Source organism: Zeus faber, assembly GCF_960531495.2.
Source record: "Zeus faber genome assembly, chromosome: 16".
Lineage (NCBI taxonomy): Eukaryota > Metazoa > Chordata > Actinopteri > Zeiformes > Zeidae > Zeus > Zeus faber.
The window spans coordinates 25474728-25494124 of NC_137202.1; the positions used below are offsets into that span (position 1 = coordinate 25474728).

Consider the following 19397-nt stretch of genomic DNA (forward strand, 5'->3'; position numbering starts at 1 on the left):
AGATGGCAGTATTGAACAAGTGTGGTTCACCGAGAGTGATGGAAGACAGGAAGTATGAAGGGTTAGTCCAGTGCTTATGTGACATTATATAGAATATGTATGTTACATTCTCAAAGAAGTGAAATCAATAGTCACTCAAAGTAGACAGACCGACGGACAGACAGACCTACAACAGCTTGTTGTTGAATGTAGCGAAGGATGAGGAGAGACGTGTTTTACTGATGGGAAGTGATTGAAGATAAGCCATTGCGTGATAAGGGAGGAGTGCTGTTAATATTTAATATTTAAGCGGCACATGCGTGGCTTTAGGGCGCTCATCGTACGAGACGTCAATAAGATATTAAATCTCATCTTTCAAATCGACCTCCAAAGTCACAAAAGTGGATTCCCTCTAAAACGGTCACATGGTACGTACTTCCTCACGTCATCCTTTATCTTTCCACTACCACGGGCGTGACCTGGACTGAAAGTCCGAAGCGGGCCAACCCGTTTGGACACTTTCTCAAATTCCATCCACGCTGGAAGAGCCTTAAAAAAATAATAAAATGAATAATCTTTGAAATCTAAAACGACCGAGTCAAACGTCAGATTCGACTTTGTTGAGGTGTACTGGGAAAAATAAGAAAACAGAAGGAAAAACACAGACAGCGCCACGAGGGGCGTTTGGCAAACCGTTACAGCCCTCTTAGTAAATAGAGACCTTGCACTCGAAATAAGGGTACGGCCTGTACAGAGCGCAGCTGAATTTTAAGCGCCGCGGGCAGCTTGACGGGGAGGGGTCAGCCGCTCCGGCAGCCCGAGGGCCATTTCTTTCTTAGATGCCGGGCCCCCTGGGGCCTGCCAGGAGGACCCCTAACCGACTCTGCTTGTACCTGTCAGCACACATTTGCTGCAAGAGCACTGCCTGCAAGAAGAGGGAGGGAAGATCCCCCACCCCCCGCCCTCCACTCGGCTACATTAAGCTTTTAATTATTCATTCTTGGGACACCCTCTGCTCCACGCAGTCATTTTCAATGGGAAGAGGAAGAGGAGAGGGAGTACCAGTGATCACATATTGAAACATGTCAATGACATACGGTACTTACTGTTGTGTTTGAACACCCGGATGGTGGCCCCCGACAATCTGGCTCCCAGGATGAGCGACGTGTGGTTCAGCTCGTCGCTGAGTATCAAACAGCCCTGCAAGCCAGCGGAGGGTCAGAAAAATGTATATGTATTTATTATATATGGATATTATATTTATTTATGGCAAATGTTTCTTATTCAAAGGGCTAATCTACATTGAGGTGAAGGCCACATTCGGCCCCCGGGCCCCCAGTAGTGTAGCCCAGCTTTAAATATTTTCACAATACACAGTTAGCATTCTGGTAATCTTAATTAAAAATATATATATAATCCTTCATGTACATTATCTATCTATCTATCTATCTATCTATCTATCTATCTATCTATCTATCTATCTATATAAAATATATTTTTTAAGTGGAATGTAAGTAAAAAGAATATGTAACCCCTTAAGAAATTGGAATTTCTTAAGGGGAAATTGGAATTTCTTAAGGGGCGACCTCTTAATATGCATTGGGTATCAGATTTGTATGGAGGGTGCATAAGCACATCCTCAGGTTCCTAACGAAGTGGTTCACGCTCGGTAGGCGATACAGCTCAATTCCCTCTCAGAATCCAACAAGCCAATTCCCCGTCGTTAAAATAAGGGGGCGTTGCTATTTAGCCAAGCTATCAAGCTATCGAAATCCTAGCTTCACAGCCGAAGATTAGATGAATATCATATCAGTGAGTTTGAAATTGGAAATTCCAAAGCGGTATGACTGGTATGAGTAACACGTGGCACTGAGGCTCCGTTTGCCTGCATTAGCATGAGTGACTTGTCGGCGGGGGCGTGTTGACAGCGTGTCAGTGGAAGATCTCCTCCGTTTGTCCTGGGGTATAACTGGTCGCTGCCTGCTCTACCAGCAGCTGTCACTCGACAGTAGCTCTTGCCCAAAAGATGCCCGAGCTCCACCAAGCCCGACAATCTTGCACTGGCCGGGCAGCATAACTTTTATGGGGCTCTCGAAACGCTCCCAGGGAAACGCCCTGGACACTTGAGCTGCATAAACGGGCGCGGCTCTCGCCGCTGAAACCCGGCACCCCCGAGGACGAGCACGCCTTGACATCCCGTCCGATCCAATCAGGGGAAGCCGCACCGCACGTTGCCCATGGCAACGCGCGAGCCGTCTGTCTTAGCAAAGCCGTTGTGCCAACAGGCCGAGATATGGGTAATCATACCCTTGGGTGTTGCCCTCGACAATGCCTGCCCTCCCCTGTCTCTGCCTCTCAATGTTAGCTCCGAACGCCCAGACCCCCGCAGCCCTCCTGGCCTCTGTAATGTTTAATTAGGATTTTAATTAATGAGGCTGGATGGGGAGTTGTTAGCAGCTGAGTTTAGTTGAGTGCATTTCATTCATTTAGGCCATATGCAGGAGAGAGGAACAAAAGCCGGGCTAATTAAAAGACATTTATGCTGCGCCGAGAAAACGCTGGACCTACGGAGGAGGATTCCCTCCACACGGCGAGTTAAAAAAATCTGTATACCTGGCCTGTACACCTGGCGGCCTGCCAGCATCACCAAGGTGGGGGGGCGGGGGGTGTAACATCGAGGTGCCCCATGCTGGGCACACGCTGCTACGTGTATGGGCACTTGGCACTGGGGGTGTGGGGGTCCTGGGGCGGGGTGTCGGTGTGTCGCCGTGGGGCCGTGATCCGGGCCCGCGGTCCGTGCCTTGCGCCCGTGGCCCAGGTTCTGTGCCGGCGGCTGCGTCTTGTGCCTGCACCCGGGGGTTGTATGTGTGCGGCCCTGGGGTGCGGGGTCTCCTCGTGCTCCCTGAGACTGGGTCATGCTCCTTGGGGCTGGGCGTGGGGGCCCGGGGGGTCTTCTGTGGCCGTAGGGCATTTTCTGCAGCCAAGGGGTGTCCACGGGGCTGTGGAGTTCGGGTGGGCTCCGGGGCCCCTCCCACTGCTTGGAGGAGCCGTGACATAATACTGACCTTCTACACCAGTACCGATGGGGATAAGTCATGTACACTCACCAGTGTACATGACTCACCACACACACACACACACGCGTGCACACGCACACGCCCACACGCACATGCACACGCACCTGCTTCAAGTGCACCCCAGCACCCTCCTGGTTGCATTCCTCTCCTTTCCTCCCTCATTTGCTGCCTTAATTATGACAGGAAGAGGCCACGTGACCAGTTGCAGTTCCAGTTTTCCTGGACCTAATTCACTGTTTTTCAATACATGTTGTCATCCAGTGTTCATGTTTTGGTGTAAATGTTGAAAAAAAATACATATAAAATAAAATATATATATATATAAAAACACAATACCTTGCCGACAAGTGCCGGGATGTTCATGGAGTTGGTGGCGAAACCCATTCCGAACGTCATGGAGGATTCCACGCGGAGGAAAGAGGCCACGAGTTGCTCCAGCTCCTCGTGGATGCTCAGGTTACCTGCACGGGAGGAACAACAGCGTCCCCAACACTGTCATAACACTGTTGATACTAATAACTTGTACCTTGCACCTTATTTACCTGCACCTATGATTTACCCTTTATTTCATCAATGCTGCTATTTCTGACCTTTATTTTTGGTTATTTGTTGTATATTTTCTTTAAGCCAATTGGCTGTACAACAACGCAACAATCCTCACCCTCCTCGTTCATGGAAATTAAACTTGGTCAAATGAATGAAAGGATTCTGATTCTGATTTATCCTTTGAAGGGGTTTTTGCCACCTTCCGTCGCGCTGTGGTTTCGAATTATATTTTTGACAGATGAAAATGACTCGGAAGAACCGAAAGGGAAGGAGGCAAAGGCTTAAAGCCTGGACTACCATCAGGCGATACATCAGCACCTGTCGCTCTCCTGAGCTCCAGGGGGGCTCAGCACGGGTTCAGCACCTGGTCAATTTTTATTTATGGTGTACCACTGCTTTTCCATCTAAAAGGTAATATGTCGAGGCAATAAGCGGGGATGCGGTCGGAAACGTGGCTACGGCATATGTTTGGGGACTAAGGGAAAGTGCATCCTAACTCCTAACCCACGTTGACAGCTGGGGTCCAGAATTGATTTCAGAGAAATTGATAGGATTGTAATATGCTACTCAACACGTAATAAAATATACCATCCATCTGAAGGGAGAGAAACAGGAAAACCAAAGGCTTGAAAATACATTTTAGTTTTATTTCCTTCCTGTGGGCGGCGGCATATCGTGAAGCGCCACGCCTGCCCGGGTCAGTGGGATGCTTCCGCATTTTCAGTTTACTGCCCCCATATAAGCACTTCCTTAAATCAGTCAAAGGCAAAACTGACAAAAAAAAAAAAAACCCAGAAGATTTGGAAATGTGAGAGAGAAAGTGTGCTCGCTTCAGGGATTTCTTCATGTGAAATAAGTAACTTTTTAAAAAGGAGAGGTTCTCCACCCGAAAAGACAACATTTCAAGAATACACCGTTAGATGAGACCACTGTTGACTTGACTTTAAACATCGTATCAAGTGAAACCTCCCCACCCCAATCACTTTCTTTCAAATACTATGTTGTGTTTTTCAACTTTTCTTTTTTTCTTCTTTGAAGCGCCAGCGCGCACACCGCTCATTCGGCCTTCACAGCTCACACCGCTGGAGATGTGCCAGAAGACACAAAGGAACCCTTCTGAAACATATCAGCGGCTCCTAACTGGAGCCAAACCCAGACAAAAGGTAGTTTTAAGCTTGGCCGACACCGGCTGCCGCAAATGGAACGTTTCCAGCGTGGGGGGGGGGGTCACTTCCTGTATTGAGCGCTGAGTATGAAAGTATAAAGCGACGAAGAAACTCTCCCTTTATGGCGTACCGCCCCCCCCCCCCAAATTGCCACGTTCCATCAGGCTCTGCAACAAGTGAAATCGATTGGTACATGCATGCACTTTTTTTAAATTATTAATTTTATATATATATATATATATCTATATATATATATCTATATATATATATATATATATATATATATATATATATATATATATATATATATATATATAAAATTAATAATTTATATATATATATATAAAATTTATAATTTAAAAAAGTGCATGCATGTACCAATCGATTTCACTTGTTGATAGCAGGTTGCCTAGCACACCATCCCGAGGGAGGAGGGGGAGGTGCAGAGAGGGAGCGATCGGGGCACATTCCCGTCTCCCCCTCTCCAGGTACCGTCTCCCTCCGACAGTTCTGCGCGGCAGAACGGTGTGTTTTTGTTTATTTATTTTATTTTTTTAAATCAACTCTTGGACCGACTCAAATGCGTATGGAATGAAACCGTGTGTAATTGGGACACTTTCTCCGTGCCCCCGGCCCACTGCATATTACTCAACAGGTAAAAACATCAGGGCCTCGACCTTTGCATTTCACACGCGCGACGGCCCACGACCATTGTGTTGTGTTGTCTCTCCATTACAAGTGTAAAAGTCTCTCTCACTTTAGTAATCGCGCCCAGACAGTGCTGTGTATGAATATTATGATCGCGGCGGTCAAGGACGAGCTCAGCACGCTGCATGAGATATCATCACACCCGACGTATCCATGTTCCCAGGACCCTATATTGCCTCAAGTCGCAATTGCTTTCAAACTGAAAATAGCCCAATACCTGTAGGTCCGTCAATCCGACCTTCCCTCCACATAAAAATAGGAACAGGTGGTGGCATGGTGGCTCAGCGGTTCACCTCGCAGCAACGGGGGGGTCCTGGGTTGGAACCCGACCGAGTCCCCATATCCACGTGGGTCGCCCCCCATGAATCCAACATGCATGTCAGATCCACACTCCCCCTCCCGATGGCCCTTGGCCAAGGCACCGTCACTAGAAGTGGAGCTGGGCCTCCGGGGCCCGCAGCTCGTGGTTGGGATGGGTTAAAACGCAGCGGACAGAATTTCGCCATAGGGATCGAAAAAGTGAAGCGACTCTTCTAGAGTAATGTCCACACCTCTGGTGTATGAACAAAACATCATCTGATTGTCCAGTTTATGATGGTTTTACATGTTTTTTTATTTGAACTTTTAAACAATCAATAAGAACGCACCCACACCCACACCCACACACACCCACACCCACGCCCACACACACCCAAACCTTCAAAGCGCATTTATATGAATGCTGTAAAAAAAAAAAAAAAAAAAAAAAAGACGATGGTGTCTTGTTGCCGCCGGCTGGCCATAAAGATTAAATTTGCTGTGTCGTCCTTGGATGAATGATGTGTGTTTTTTTTATATTATGACGGACAGCCCAGCCCATTGTACACAGTAAATGATTTCCTGGAACTTTATTCCAATCTGACAAAAAAAGTGTCCATACCATTATCATTTAAACATCTATATAACTGAGACATTGTTGATTTGGGTAACCTGCCATGCCTTTCAAAGCCTTATATCGGTCTTATTTCTGTTAATATTACATTAAATGTACTAAGCTATGCTACCTATTAATATGACAGTCCATTAATGTTTCACATGACACACACACACACAAAATTGATTTACCCTGTCCATTTCGAAAATCCCAGGCTGTCATATAACTTAATTTAAGTTATTAGATGTTAATATTTTATTTTTCAGCTTCAATATATAATACTACCTACACGTGAAATTCATTTCATTCATTCGTTAAAAAAATAATAATAAAACCCTCTCAAACTACCTACTATGTGTGAATATAGGGAAGTGAAAGACAAAGTATATACACACTAATGGACAAAAGTTTTAGAACACCCCTATTTTACCCTGTTTTTACTGAAATTTAACAGTTAAAGTCCAGCGAACATCCTGAAAAGGTACGAAGGTAAGCAGTGAACTGCCAGAAGTTCAAGTTCAAGTTCAGAGTTATAAAAAAAAAAAAAAAAAAAAGGCCTATTTCAGGCAACACGTAATGGGTTAACAACCTACAGCTGTTACGCAACATTGGAAGTAAATGAAGCCGTGAAAGTTGACCCAGGTGTGGGAGTCCCAACGTGTGTTGATGCTTACAAACTACGGCCCGCGGCGCTGTTTAATCTGGGCCGCGAAGCATTTACATCAACAACTTCTCCTCCGCCTTACGGCTGCTCCCGCTAGGGGTCGCCACAGCGGATCATCTGCACAATATATTCAAGAAACCCTATAATATATTTAAATTTAGAGTATTCGTTTCACTGTTATTTTCCGGTAATACACATTGCATACTGCATTTCTGGGCCTTCTCCGATGTCAAGTCACTCTTCTACGTATGCATCACCCATAACAAAATGAGCGGACAAAAAAAGCGCAAAACTGACAGCGAGTGTCGGGTTTTCAACAAAGATTGGATTGCAGAATATTTTGGATATATTGGCTCATTTTTGGGAGTTAATGGGGAACGCCGATGATTTTCTCGAGCTGAAAGACGCACACTGGCTTTGTGTTTTGCCGTTCTCTGTGGACACACTGGCACACATGAACGAGCTCAACGCGAAGCTACAAGGGAAAGATCAGTTTGTAGACGACATGTATTCAAACGTGAAACCCTTCAAGGTAAAATTGACTTTGTTCTCTAAACAAATGACAAACAAATCATCTGCGCATCTCCCCGCGCCAGCACCGCTGAAAGAACCCCCCCCAACACGCCAGCAAATACGGTAAATCGCTGGACGACCTGCACGGAGAATTCTGCCGTTGATTCTCCGATTTTGAAAAGTTTGAAAATCACCTCAGCTGGTGTCATGTCCCCCGTCATTGGATTATGAGGCAGCAGCACAGGTATGACAGTTGGAGCTGATTGATCGCCAGTCTGACTCTGTCCTAAAGGAGAGGTTCAACTCCATCAAACTGGAGACATTTTATGCTTCAACTGAATGAGACAACGTTTTCAAACATCCGACAGTTGGCACAGAAGACGCCGCTGTTTTTTGGCTCTACCTATGTTTGTGAACAGACGTTCAGTGTGATGAAGATAAACAAAACACGTCACAGAGCCCAGCTTGCTGACCAACACCAGCGCTGTCCTACGAATTTCCACAACGAAAATGGCACCAGATTTTGATGCGCTGGCAAAAAAGGGTGACCAGCAACACTGTGCTCATTTAATCCATCAATGGTGAGTTGTTGTATTTTTTGTTTAAAAATGTATTTATTAATTAAAACATGTGATATATATATATATATATATATATATATTTTACACTTTATGCTTGCTTACTTTTCACCTCATCTACTAATGGTCTGGCCCGCCGGTCAGTTTTAAGAACTAAATGTGGCCTTTGAGCCAAAAAGTTTGCCCACCCCTGCCCTAAGGCATCATTTGGACAATCTTGCACTGCAGGAAGTGGTTAATTGCTGTCATAATGGTGAAAAGAAGGCAACTAACAAAGGAAGACAGACAGACCATTATAACCCTGAAAAGTGTAGGTCTTTTCCTTTAGAGAAATTGTACAGAAAGACACGTTTGTGCGCGTCAACAGCTTGTGTAACAGGCGGCTCGCGGGACAACAGCTTCAGGCGCAGCTTTACCCCGGTCCAAGTAAGCAAGTTTCAGTTTCAACTGTGAAGCCTGGAGCTGCAAGTCCGACAGGTCGAGTGGCAGGAAGACAACTGTTGCTAAGGTGGCAGAATAGGAAAAAGAGGCTTGCCGGGGCCGTGAAGCACTGCCAGTAGGTGTTATGGAATCTTGGGTTCATCGCGCAGGGTTTCTGCAAAGGATGGTTCCTCAGTGTGCGACATCAACTGTCAAACATTTGCCCGCGAGATGGTCCGGGGCTCTTCTGCTGGATCCACAGTCGACGACTTGCACAGAGTGAACCAAAAGAACCAAAAGGGGGCTACCACGGCAGTGTGCAGCACCATGCAATACCCTCTGGTCTACGCCTAGTTGGTCAGGTTCACGTGGGTCATCCTACAGCAAGATAATGACCCACAACATTCCTCCAGGCCATGTCAGAACTACCTGAGAGGAAAAGGACAAGACGGCAGGCTTCAAATCCCGGAATGGCCGGCACAGCATCCACACTTAAACCCCATGGAGCTGGACTGGGATGAACTGGACCGAGGGGTGAAAGCCAAGCAACCTACCGTACGAGTGCAACACATTTTGGGGAACTTCTGCAACAGTGTTGGGAAGAACTTTCCCAACAATATTTTATTTCCATTCAGTCCATTTAAACCAAAAAAAAAAAAAAAAAAAGGAAAGGAAAGGAAAATGACTTGGAATTTCTTCTTTCTAAATCATCAAGTATGTGCTTTTCTTTAAAAAAAACTACTTATTTCACTCCCTAGAATCCACAGAATTAGACATAACTATAACTTTATGACTATAATTGTTGATATAACTACAGTATATAACAGCTATATTGCAATAACACAGTGAACAATGTATTTCCTCTAGCTCAACTTAAGATCTGGAAGTACTCTCTTGAAGGTTTTCGGACCTGTTAAGATTTAACCGCTCCACAGTGTCTGATATATATTGCTGGAGAACACAGACATAAAAGTTCACCTTTGTACTTTCTCCAATTCAGTAGCAGGTGGACAGGCAGTAATTTACTCTTTGCAGTCACCTCAGCAGCTGCTGGAATCTGGACAGAGATGGACCTGATACTTTAACAGGGCGGGCAATAATTACAACGGAGCGTTAACCCAACTACTCCTAAAAACATAAAAACGTGATTACCTTCTTTATTGCGATGACGGCATCACAGCTCAGAGAGAGAGAGAGAGAGAGAGAGAGAGAGAGTGAGAAAGACTTAATAATTGGTGCCTAATAACGCCTCGCGGGAGACGACCACTGCAAAGCAAACCACTGGCTGAAAAAACAGCCATTTTAAATGGGGACAAAGCATACATATGAATTTAAATGAATAATCATTAGTCTGAGTGTGTTTGTGTGTGTGTGCGTGCGTGGACTGCAGACATGCACAGGCTGGAGAAGCTGCTCCGAGAGGCCGTGTGTGTGTGCGCGTGCGTGTGTGTGTGTGTGTGTGTGTGTGTGTGTGTGTATGCACTGCAGACATGCACAGGCTGGAGAAGCTGCTCTGAGAGGCCGTGTGTGTGTGTGTGTGAGTGTGTGTGTGCGCGCGTGTGTGTGTCTGATATAGATACACATGACTAATAATTACAAAGTCTTTTTAGTCCTTCTGGTTTCGTCTCGGAGGCCTTGTCTAAAGCTCTGATACTCTGCAGCACTCCTGAAAAAAAAAAGAAAGGAATGAAAAAAAAGCTCTGAGGCTTATATGTCATCTCTCCCTCGGCCCGCTTGCTGGAGCAGATACACCGCGTGGCGGGAGAAGCCACCGAGAGTGGGGGGAAAAAGAAACGAAAAATACTTTTTTAAAATTTCTTCCACCGTACACTTTCACAATGAAATAATCCCACGGCACACCACCATCCTTTTAACCCCGGACAAAAACGTCACACGTATCCCCCTGCGTATCATTATAACAGTGACGCGAGATCGCAAACGATTCGTTTGCGGCAAATTTTCTAAACGACTCAGGAGTCACTGGGCCAAAAGAGGGAAACTGAAAGTAATTACCGGGGAAAATTCTCATAAATATTCATTCATATTGAATTTTGACGGAATTAAATGAATCCTGTGAGAACTTCATTCACAACTTAGAGCCAAACCCACTCCTCTCGCTCAAAGCACTCCTTTTGCCGAGGAAGTGCCGGTTTGCATGAAGCGTCTGTTGAGCGCGCTGATCCCTTGTTTTGTGGTGGCTCCTGTTTTCGGGTGTGACCACGGCGCACCGAGATTAAAAAAAAAATGTTTTTAGCTCTCGCGAAGCCCCGTGCGCACCGCATGTCGCGTGACATGGAATAACCGATCAGCCACAGCTACCGTCACAACACCCTGTCCGTGCAGCCGGCACTCCCCTTCGTCAACATGGAGGAGATGGGATGGAGCTCAACAGTAGCGTCGGGTATCGTTTGGGTTTTTTTTTCCGATACTGGTGCTAAACCCCCGGGTGTCACGACATTTCACTGCATATATGTATGACCGTAGGTATATGTATGTGACAAATAATCTCTTGAACTTAAACTAAACCGATACTTTTAAAATGGTTCCCGTGCCTGAACTGGTACTATTTTAAATGTGTATATTAATTAATAAAACCTAAGTCAACGACAATAATTTAACAGTAAATAAAATAGCAAAAGAAACAACAAAACTTCAACTCTTCTATAAATTCTTCTACTTAAACAGTAACTTTTGTCAGCTGGTTCTCCTGACGTCATCAACATTTACTACTTATTGAAATATTCTAGTAATCAAAAGATTTCTTAGGAACTAACTCCATTTGTCCTTTATTACTTTTCATAAACTTTTCACATGTATAACTGACAGATTATAAGAACAAGATGTTATCCGTCGTGAATACTTTTACGACCCGCCTCTTTGATTTGATTGGCTGAGGGACCTGGATGCGACACGGACGAGCGCCGCTGCTGTTTGACTCGAGTCGCACGGGAGAGGAAGAGGATTTCAAGCGGCCCACGCCAAACGGTAATGTTTAGTGAAGGCGTGTGTTTTCCGGTTTTGGATATTTCAATCAGCAGCTCGGGCATGGCACCGAAATCTGCGTTGCGATTCAGTCCCGTCGTAAAGGAACCGCCACAGTGGTACCGGGTTTCGGTACCCAACCCAACCCAACGGTGAGTCCCCCTAAGTGAAAAACCCATTCATATTCTGAATGGATATTGCCTGAATGGACTTTGATTATCATCCTCATCGTGGTAATCATCCAAGGTAGACGGACCACAAGCTGAGATGGTGAAACGATGGTACATGCTCCTGAAAAAGTCTGTACCATACCAACCTTATTTTTAGAAAAACATGTTTTATTGTTAATGTCATGGAGAACTACACTACCCACAATCCTGAAGTGTAACAGCAACGTCTCTAATTGGTGGAGCTGGCTGTTACCATGGAAATGTTTACCGCACCAACTGAAGGGAAACACTATATATACACACACACACACAACAAACTACAATATATTACAACACTATTTTTAACAATATAAACACTACAGTAATGACAAAGGTTGAATTCAAGAAAAAAACACGCTAAACTACTGTCTTTCTTTGGGAAGTTGTTTAAACGGTATGATTCACATTGGATTATGGGAAGAGTAGTTCCTTCACTCCTTAAAATAATTTTGTACACCATCTGTACCTTTTTTCCCCGTTTTCCATTTTTCCTTTGCTCCGAATCAAATGTTTTACAGTCACGATTTCTCTGGTGGTTGGTTGGCTCGGTCCCAGGCTTAAGGCTCTTTGTGAAAGCATTTTGTGAAACGTCAACGGAGCGAATGAATGGGAAATTCACTTCTGGAACCGGAGCCGTTTTAAAAAAGCGGGCGTCACTGTTGAGCTCTATACTGGAGCTGTGCAACCTGTCCAGCTGGTATTAAGATTCCAATACACAGAACAACGCCTGGAGGAATACAAGCTGTGGACTTGGCCGTCTATCGAATAACAATAGCTCTAGGCTGAATGTCCCAATACAGCATTTTAAACAATGTAGTTGCTTGCAGCACTTTTACATGATAATAACAATAATAACAATAATACATTTCATTTATAGAGCGCTTATCAATGAACTCAAAGACACTTTCATTTGCATACGTTGGCATTAACATTTACTTTAAATAAATGGCGGATAATTTCGATATTAATAAAAAATATATAGTTCTGTCCTGTTTGTGTGTGTGTGTGTGTGTGTGTGTGTGTGTGTGTGTTTGTGTTTGTGTGTGTGTGTGTGTGATGACGATAGGGCTCCAGCAGGTTGTTCATGGGCCAGATAAACAACCAACAGTAACTTATTTCAACTATTTGTACTTGTGATTGCTCGGTTATATACACAGATCTGTAATATGATAAGTGTGCCTTTAAGGTTAGAGTTATTCTACAAATTTGCCTGAACCCACCTTGATCCGGCCGGGATACCCCGCCAACCCGCCTGTGCCAAAGGAGGAGGGTCCATGAGTGCGGATGAGGGCTTGAGTGGATGTTCGGGTGAATAAAAATACCATTTAAAATGCATCCAAGGCCGAGGACCCAAATCCCCAAAAGCCGTTGCTGTCACAGCCGCAGTCGGGTTCCCTCCCCTGGTCTCCTTCTGTGTCTCGCCTCCTTTTCCCTCTTGTATCTAGTATGTCCATGTCTATACCTGACAGTGCGGCATGGGCGTGGCTCCTGGTTCCAGGCCTGGCTGGCACAGCGGCTCCTCGTCACACACTTCTTATGTATTTGTTGCTAGTTGCCTTGTCTGACCCTGTCGGCCCCTCGTCTCCAGAAAACCTCCCTCGTGCCTGCCTGCCTGTCTATCCGTCTGTCTGCCTACGCCTCACCACCAGCCTGTCCACACTCACCCTGTGCCTTCAGCCTGCCCGCTCGGACCCCCGAACCACCCACCTGCCCTTTATTCCATTCCCACATCATCTTATTCCCCCTTTGTAAATGAACCTTCTATACTTTCCCCGTGCTGTGTGCTGCGATATGGGTCTTATCCCACTCGTTCATGACAGTTGCTTATCATCTTCCGCGGACCATTTTTCATGATGCAACGGAACAAAAATAGCAAAAAATAAAATTAAAATAAAAAACCCTGCTCCTGCAGAGCCAACCAGTATATAATGATTCCAGCATATGTCCAAAAAGATATATTATTTAACAAAGGTTGAATTATTCATATAATGTTGCTGCCGCTGGAAGATAATTAAAGATTTGGCCAGTGTGAGGAAACATAATAAATGACGCCGCGTGAGATGAGAAAGATGGAGTTGTACATTCTAACCCCCCAGTGTGTAGGAAATTGTATTACAACCAACCCCACCTCATGGCACCGAACTGGAACTTTCCAGTTTCGATGTTTTCGCTTTTACCTCCGAGGTTATTTTTTGTGGTTGAAAGTGGATCAAAACATAACCTGAAACCGTTCTAGCCGTTGGCCACGACACTCACCTATTTCCTGCCGGGTGCTGCAAACCCCAACCCCGTACTGCTGCGTTTTCTCCGCCACGGTTTTGAGGAAGTCGGCATCGTTTTCAGCAAAGCCCAGGTAGTTGTAGGAGCCCATGTTGATGACGTTCTCCACGGTCCTCCCTGTCAACCTGCCGAGGCATCAACACTCACTTCAAGTATAATTTCCAGGAGATAAGTTTGGTGCACATTACAAGAAACCTTGGCTGCCAATATTTAGAGTGTGTGTGTGTGTGTGTGTGTGTGTGTGTACACATTCTCCAAATGACCCGGCGAAGGGCACTCAGCCGATCCTCTTTTTGAGGCTTTTCTCCTCCCACGCTGTGACTTATGCTTATGTTTGTGCTTTACATTCTATTCCCAGAATGCTGTTGCGTAACGGGGTGAATGGGTCAAAGGCGGTGCATCTCCATTGCTGACACCCACAAGGCGTGAGTCAAAATCTATCCAGGCGATTTGATGAGTGAGAAGCTTTGAAACTGTGTGGGATACAGCGGCATGTCGCGTCGTTTTCACTTTGTGGTCTTTGGGTGTCGGCCGAATATGTCTAATTCGCAAACTCTCAATAAAGCCAGATTGGAGAAGTGGTTCTGAACCTCGATTTGATACGCATTAGGCCATGGATCACATTATTTGGCCCAAGCTTCCATACCCATCTACGCTATAGTTAGGGAGATGATATTTGAGCAAAGATCAAAACAGTCTTAATTGTATGTTCCCTCCTGGTGCTAATGCCTTGGAATTTCGTCTTGGAGTTTCAGTATTAATCATTTCAACCAACCTCTTGGAGGAGAGAGCGGGATGGAAATGAGAAACAAAATGGCAGAATTTCAATTAACATTTATTTAACAGTAATGTTATTGTCTGCATTGTCTCTGCAGTACACTTATTTAAAAAAAATAAAATGATCAACTAAATAAATGTCCACGGTTAATCAAAAAACAAAACTTGAAAAAAAAGTGTAAATGAAAAATAAATAATTATAAACTATAAAATAAATTATATTTAAAGTCTGGTTGGGAAATAAGAGCCTCCCCCTTACAGAAGTTCAGGATTTATTATTTACAAGTCAAGTATTTACACAAAAACATCCAGTTTTTACTCAATTAAGTCCCATAGCATCGCAAAGCATGGAGACGGTGTGATGCGGCACAGGACCCACGGGGTTTTTGTCTGTAACGGGACGGAACGGGACAGTCCTTTAACGCAGTTGTGTTTAAAATTAGTGTTTCATACTATTGGAAACCACACAAAAATAGATAGATCTAAAATAAAAACATAAGAAAACCGCACTGTGCACCGCTGTCTGGAGGAGAAGAAAAAAAAACAAAAAAACTCCACTTGTATTCTCTGAGTCGGGTGTACTTTGCCTCAAATGCAAAGTATTTCCAAACAGCATTACTGCTGTTTTCTTTCAAAACCGGTCGCGGAGGCTCTGCACTCGCCATCTTTAATGAGTTAACACCATAACAAACCGAGCAAATGTGACAAGTGAATACAGCGAGTGAGTGAGAGGAGGCGGAGCTATGTGGGCGCTGCAGCGGTGCGTGTGACTTGCTGTCAGAGAGAAGAGAGAGCGAGGAAGCAGCTGCTACCGGTTGGTATTGGTACTGGTATTGAAACAGTTTCAAATACCCAGAATCAATATGTATAGAAAAATTTATATTTACACTAGTCTGCACACATCTTGTGTTTATTGGCCTCATGAGCACAGGCATCGGGTGATGCCGAAAATCTCAAAATGGGCAAATTTCGGCCCAATTCATCAGCCGACCCCAAACAGAAGCCTGTTATTCCATAACTGAATATCCCAATACCTGAACGTCCAGTTGTAATCGTCAGAGACCCGCTCCATCAAATCGAACACGGGTCCTGGCAGACTGCAGACGGGCCTGTTCCAGTTGTCCCGGACCCTCATGTACAGGTTACGTGTGTAAAAGTTCTCAAAGTCCTGATATAGTGGCACGAAATCCTGAGAGTGGAGAACAACATGTATTTAATGTCAACAAATTTTTGTAGAAAAAGAGGAAAACATTTAGGGAGATGGCTTGTGCTGGGTGGCATGGCCTAAAATGTACAGTAGATCATGGTATACGTATGTCTACATTTATAGATGGCAGTGGTATAAATCGCAGAATAAATACCATATTTCCTTAAATATAAGATTCAAGATTCAAGATTTTTTATTTGTCACATACATATACATACTTCCATACATATATGCAGTGAAATGTAATGCAACGCACCCGGTGATAGCACACAATATGTCCTAGGAAAAAGTACAAAAAAAAATAAAATAAAAAGTAGAAAATTCCTTTCTAATAGACCGACTAACTGACTCCTAAAACGTAATACAGTAAGTGGAATACTTATAGAATAAGATAAAAAATATATAGAATAAAATACAATAAAAAATAAATTGAAATAAAATGGAATAGGTAGAAGGAATATGCCTATGTATATACAGATATGTGCATTTAAAGTGGCATGTGAATTAAAGTGGCATGTGAATGTGAATAGTGTGAGGTAGTGTTTGGGATAATACAGCACAGTATACAACAGTACGGCGCAGCAATACGGCATCACGAACAACCCTGAACAGTGATACAGTATGCGGTACAGTATGCTACATACAGTACAGTAGGTAAACCGGTAAACCAGTACTCATTAAAACCGGGCCTCTAATAAATGCCGGGGGCCTGGTCTACACAAACAAATAAAAGCCTGCCTCAAATACAGACAGGGGGAAAAACTGATCTGAGCTGCTTTGTAGGTCTTTGTAGGTCACTTGAGGTGGTGGGGAGGTACCGAGGGTGCTGTTCTTTTTTTATGAATGTCCTCCCATATTGATAGTCAGTTAACTGAACACAACTAGCGGCGGAATGTGAATGGCGGACCACGCCACCAACAATGAAAAAAATAAAAATAAAAAACGCTTCTAGCACATGCTTAACGCATAATACACTGAATGGCTTCTGGGTTTCTTTAAAAGTGTCAAATATGGAATGTTGGAACTAAATAATCGAACGGATTACCACTTTAAAAGAGCACTTCAAGTATTGCAATACCACAAAGCATCCTTGCCATTATGTGGGATCAGAGCAGAGTCCACATGGAGCTCCCTCTTCCCTGGGATTAACTCATGAAATGACCTTTGCCAAATACAGGCAGCAGATTGCCTGCTCCTTGCCGTAAGATGTTTTGCCTTTATCGCCAATCAAAGTTGGGTTTTAACTCTGGGCCACCTGTAGGGATACTTATTTAAAAGCCTGTGAGAGACCCTGCTATTTCCAGATTAAAAATAAATAAATAAATAAATAATACATAAATAAATAAATGAAAATCGACAGTAACTATTATTCGCCCCATTTGCCAGTGCCAGGACCTCATCGGCGATGCTCGAGGCATAACGGTTGAGAGGGAACTGGAATCCCCAGAGAATTAATTAGGCCTTTCACAAATATCCTCTATGGTGTCTCGTCTCCGCCATGGTAACATAAACGCGAGCAGAGAGGTGAGGGTAGAAGGAGGTAGAAGGGAAAGCTTAAAACACATTCCAAGTTTCTGGACAAAGAAAACTCGCTTGCACCAAAGGCATTGTAAGCGCCTTGCGTGTGTGTGTGTGTGTGTGTGTGTGTGTGTGTGTGTGTGTGTGTGTGTGATCGTGTGTGATCGTGTAGTTTCTGCGATTGCACCCACTCTCTGTTCCTCCCGTTCCTGGGCAAGGTGGCATTTCTCCAAGCCCACAGCCCTGAGGAGGTCTCTGAAGTAGCCGAACAGGGTGACGATGCTGAAGCCCAGGTACGTCAAGACGGCCACGTACATGGGAGCCTGTTCGAAGGGCTCCCGCCTCTGCCGCCTGCAGGCAACTCCATTCCCCGTGCAGGTTTTCTGTGCAAACGAGAGGGGACACGAGAGCTCGCCTGCATTCACGGACACCGAACAGGAGACAACGCGTTCAACTATAGGTCAGGTCACTTGACGCCTCACGGAAGGGGGAGGGGATTAGTAAACTCAAGGCCAACGCCCAGGAGAAATTCTTGTCTTAAGACTCTTGGCAAACAACCTCAAGACAGTCGCATTAAGCACATTTGCATCAACATTCGTCCCGTACCCAATAAAATGACCCCCCTGCCCTTGTAACGTTGACCATGGAGTTGAAATTGACATACTTTTCATGCTCATGAAACTACTACTGACATTTATTTCTTGTAAGTATGTACAAACAATCATTCACACCAGCTCAAAACAGAAACAAAACAAAGGTGCCATCATAATAACGATGACTACAGTACATCAGAGATTGATCAAATAAAAATAAATAAATGAATAAATAGTTAAATGAACAGAGATAAATAAATAAATAACTTAAAAGATAGAAATAGAATAGAACAACTTAAAATATGGGGATGAATTCAGAAATGTAGCTTTATGGATATGAAATTTCCCTAATAACGTGATTTTAAAAAAAGGATAACAATAGTGCATACTTTGTTACATTCAAAAAAAGTGAGAATATTTCCCTTCAATGACGTAATACTTTATGGCGACGCAGGGGTGACGTCATTGATATGAGACGAGATAATGTCACTGTAACGCGGGCAAAAAACTATTTGATATTGTTATTTGATATTATTATAATTTAATATTGTTATGAATTATATTTAGAATATCCAGATGGTGATGGTTAATACTTATTTAGAAAAAAGTATAAAAACCTTTCCAATGATGCATTTGCGGCAACAATAAAAAAAAAAACTAAAGTGAACTTTCTCACTTTAGTACAACTTGCGGTCATTCGCACGGGTGTGTGATCAAAACAAAATAAAACAAATAAAGGACGTACGCACGTTAAACATCCCCCGTATCCACGCCACGAACCCTTATTCAAAGTAAATAATTGAAAGTACGTGAAAATAAAAAACGGAAAAAAACAAAAACCCCTCATCTCTGATCTCCAGCGCCGTACCTCTATCTGCTTGGCGTGGTGGTGGTTGTTGTTAAATCCGTTTTGGCGGTGACTTGCGCCTCTGACACAGCTCGGGTCCAGCTGCTGGTTCGGATTCCCCTTGAGCATGAGGGAGCCGGGGGTCCTGACCATTTTCCAGCCCGAGCCGAGCCGCGTCGCGCCGTTGGGCTGCACGGTGCCGTGTCGCAGGTGGGGGAATTGGTCTGCAGCCAGGGCTCTGATACAAAGGTGACTTCCTCCTCGCAGCCCGCAGCCTCCTGCTCACTCGGCACCCTGTCCGCGAAGACACCGCCAACTGGTTTGGCATTACCCGTAACAAAAACAACTTCCAGCCCGTCGATGCACTTGCGGAACACAAACAAACAAACAAACACACACACACACGTTTTTTGGTTTGTC

General features: G+C 44.3%; 1 protein-coding gene across 1 annotated transcript in view; it reads right to left on the reverse strand.

Moving 5' to 3' along the window:
• Window positions 1-19122, reverse strand: part of sptlc3 (serine palmitoyltransferase, long chain base subunit 3) — a 35996-nt gene extending 16874 nt beyond the window's left edge. The window contains exons 1-6 of the mRNA XM_080016191.1: window positions 18999-19122; window positions 17729-17920; window positions 15847-16001; window positions 14012-14160; window positions 3393-3517; window positions 1086-1179 (exon numbers count right to left, since the gene is read on the reverse strand). Coding sequence (XP_079872317.1) covers window positions 1086-1179; window positions 3393-3517; window positions 14012-14160; window positions 15847-16001; window positions 17729-17920; window positions 18999-19106 — 823 coding nt within the window. The 5' untranslated portion in view covers window positions 19107-19122. The remainder of the gene's footprint in view (window positions 1-1085; window positions 1180-3392; window positions 3518-14011; window positions 14161-15846; window positions 16002-17728; window positions 17921-18998) is intronic.
• Window positions 19123-19397: the final 275 nt, after the last annotated feature.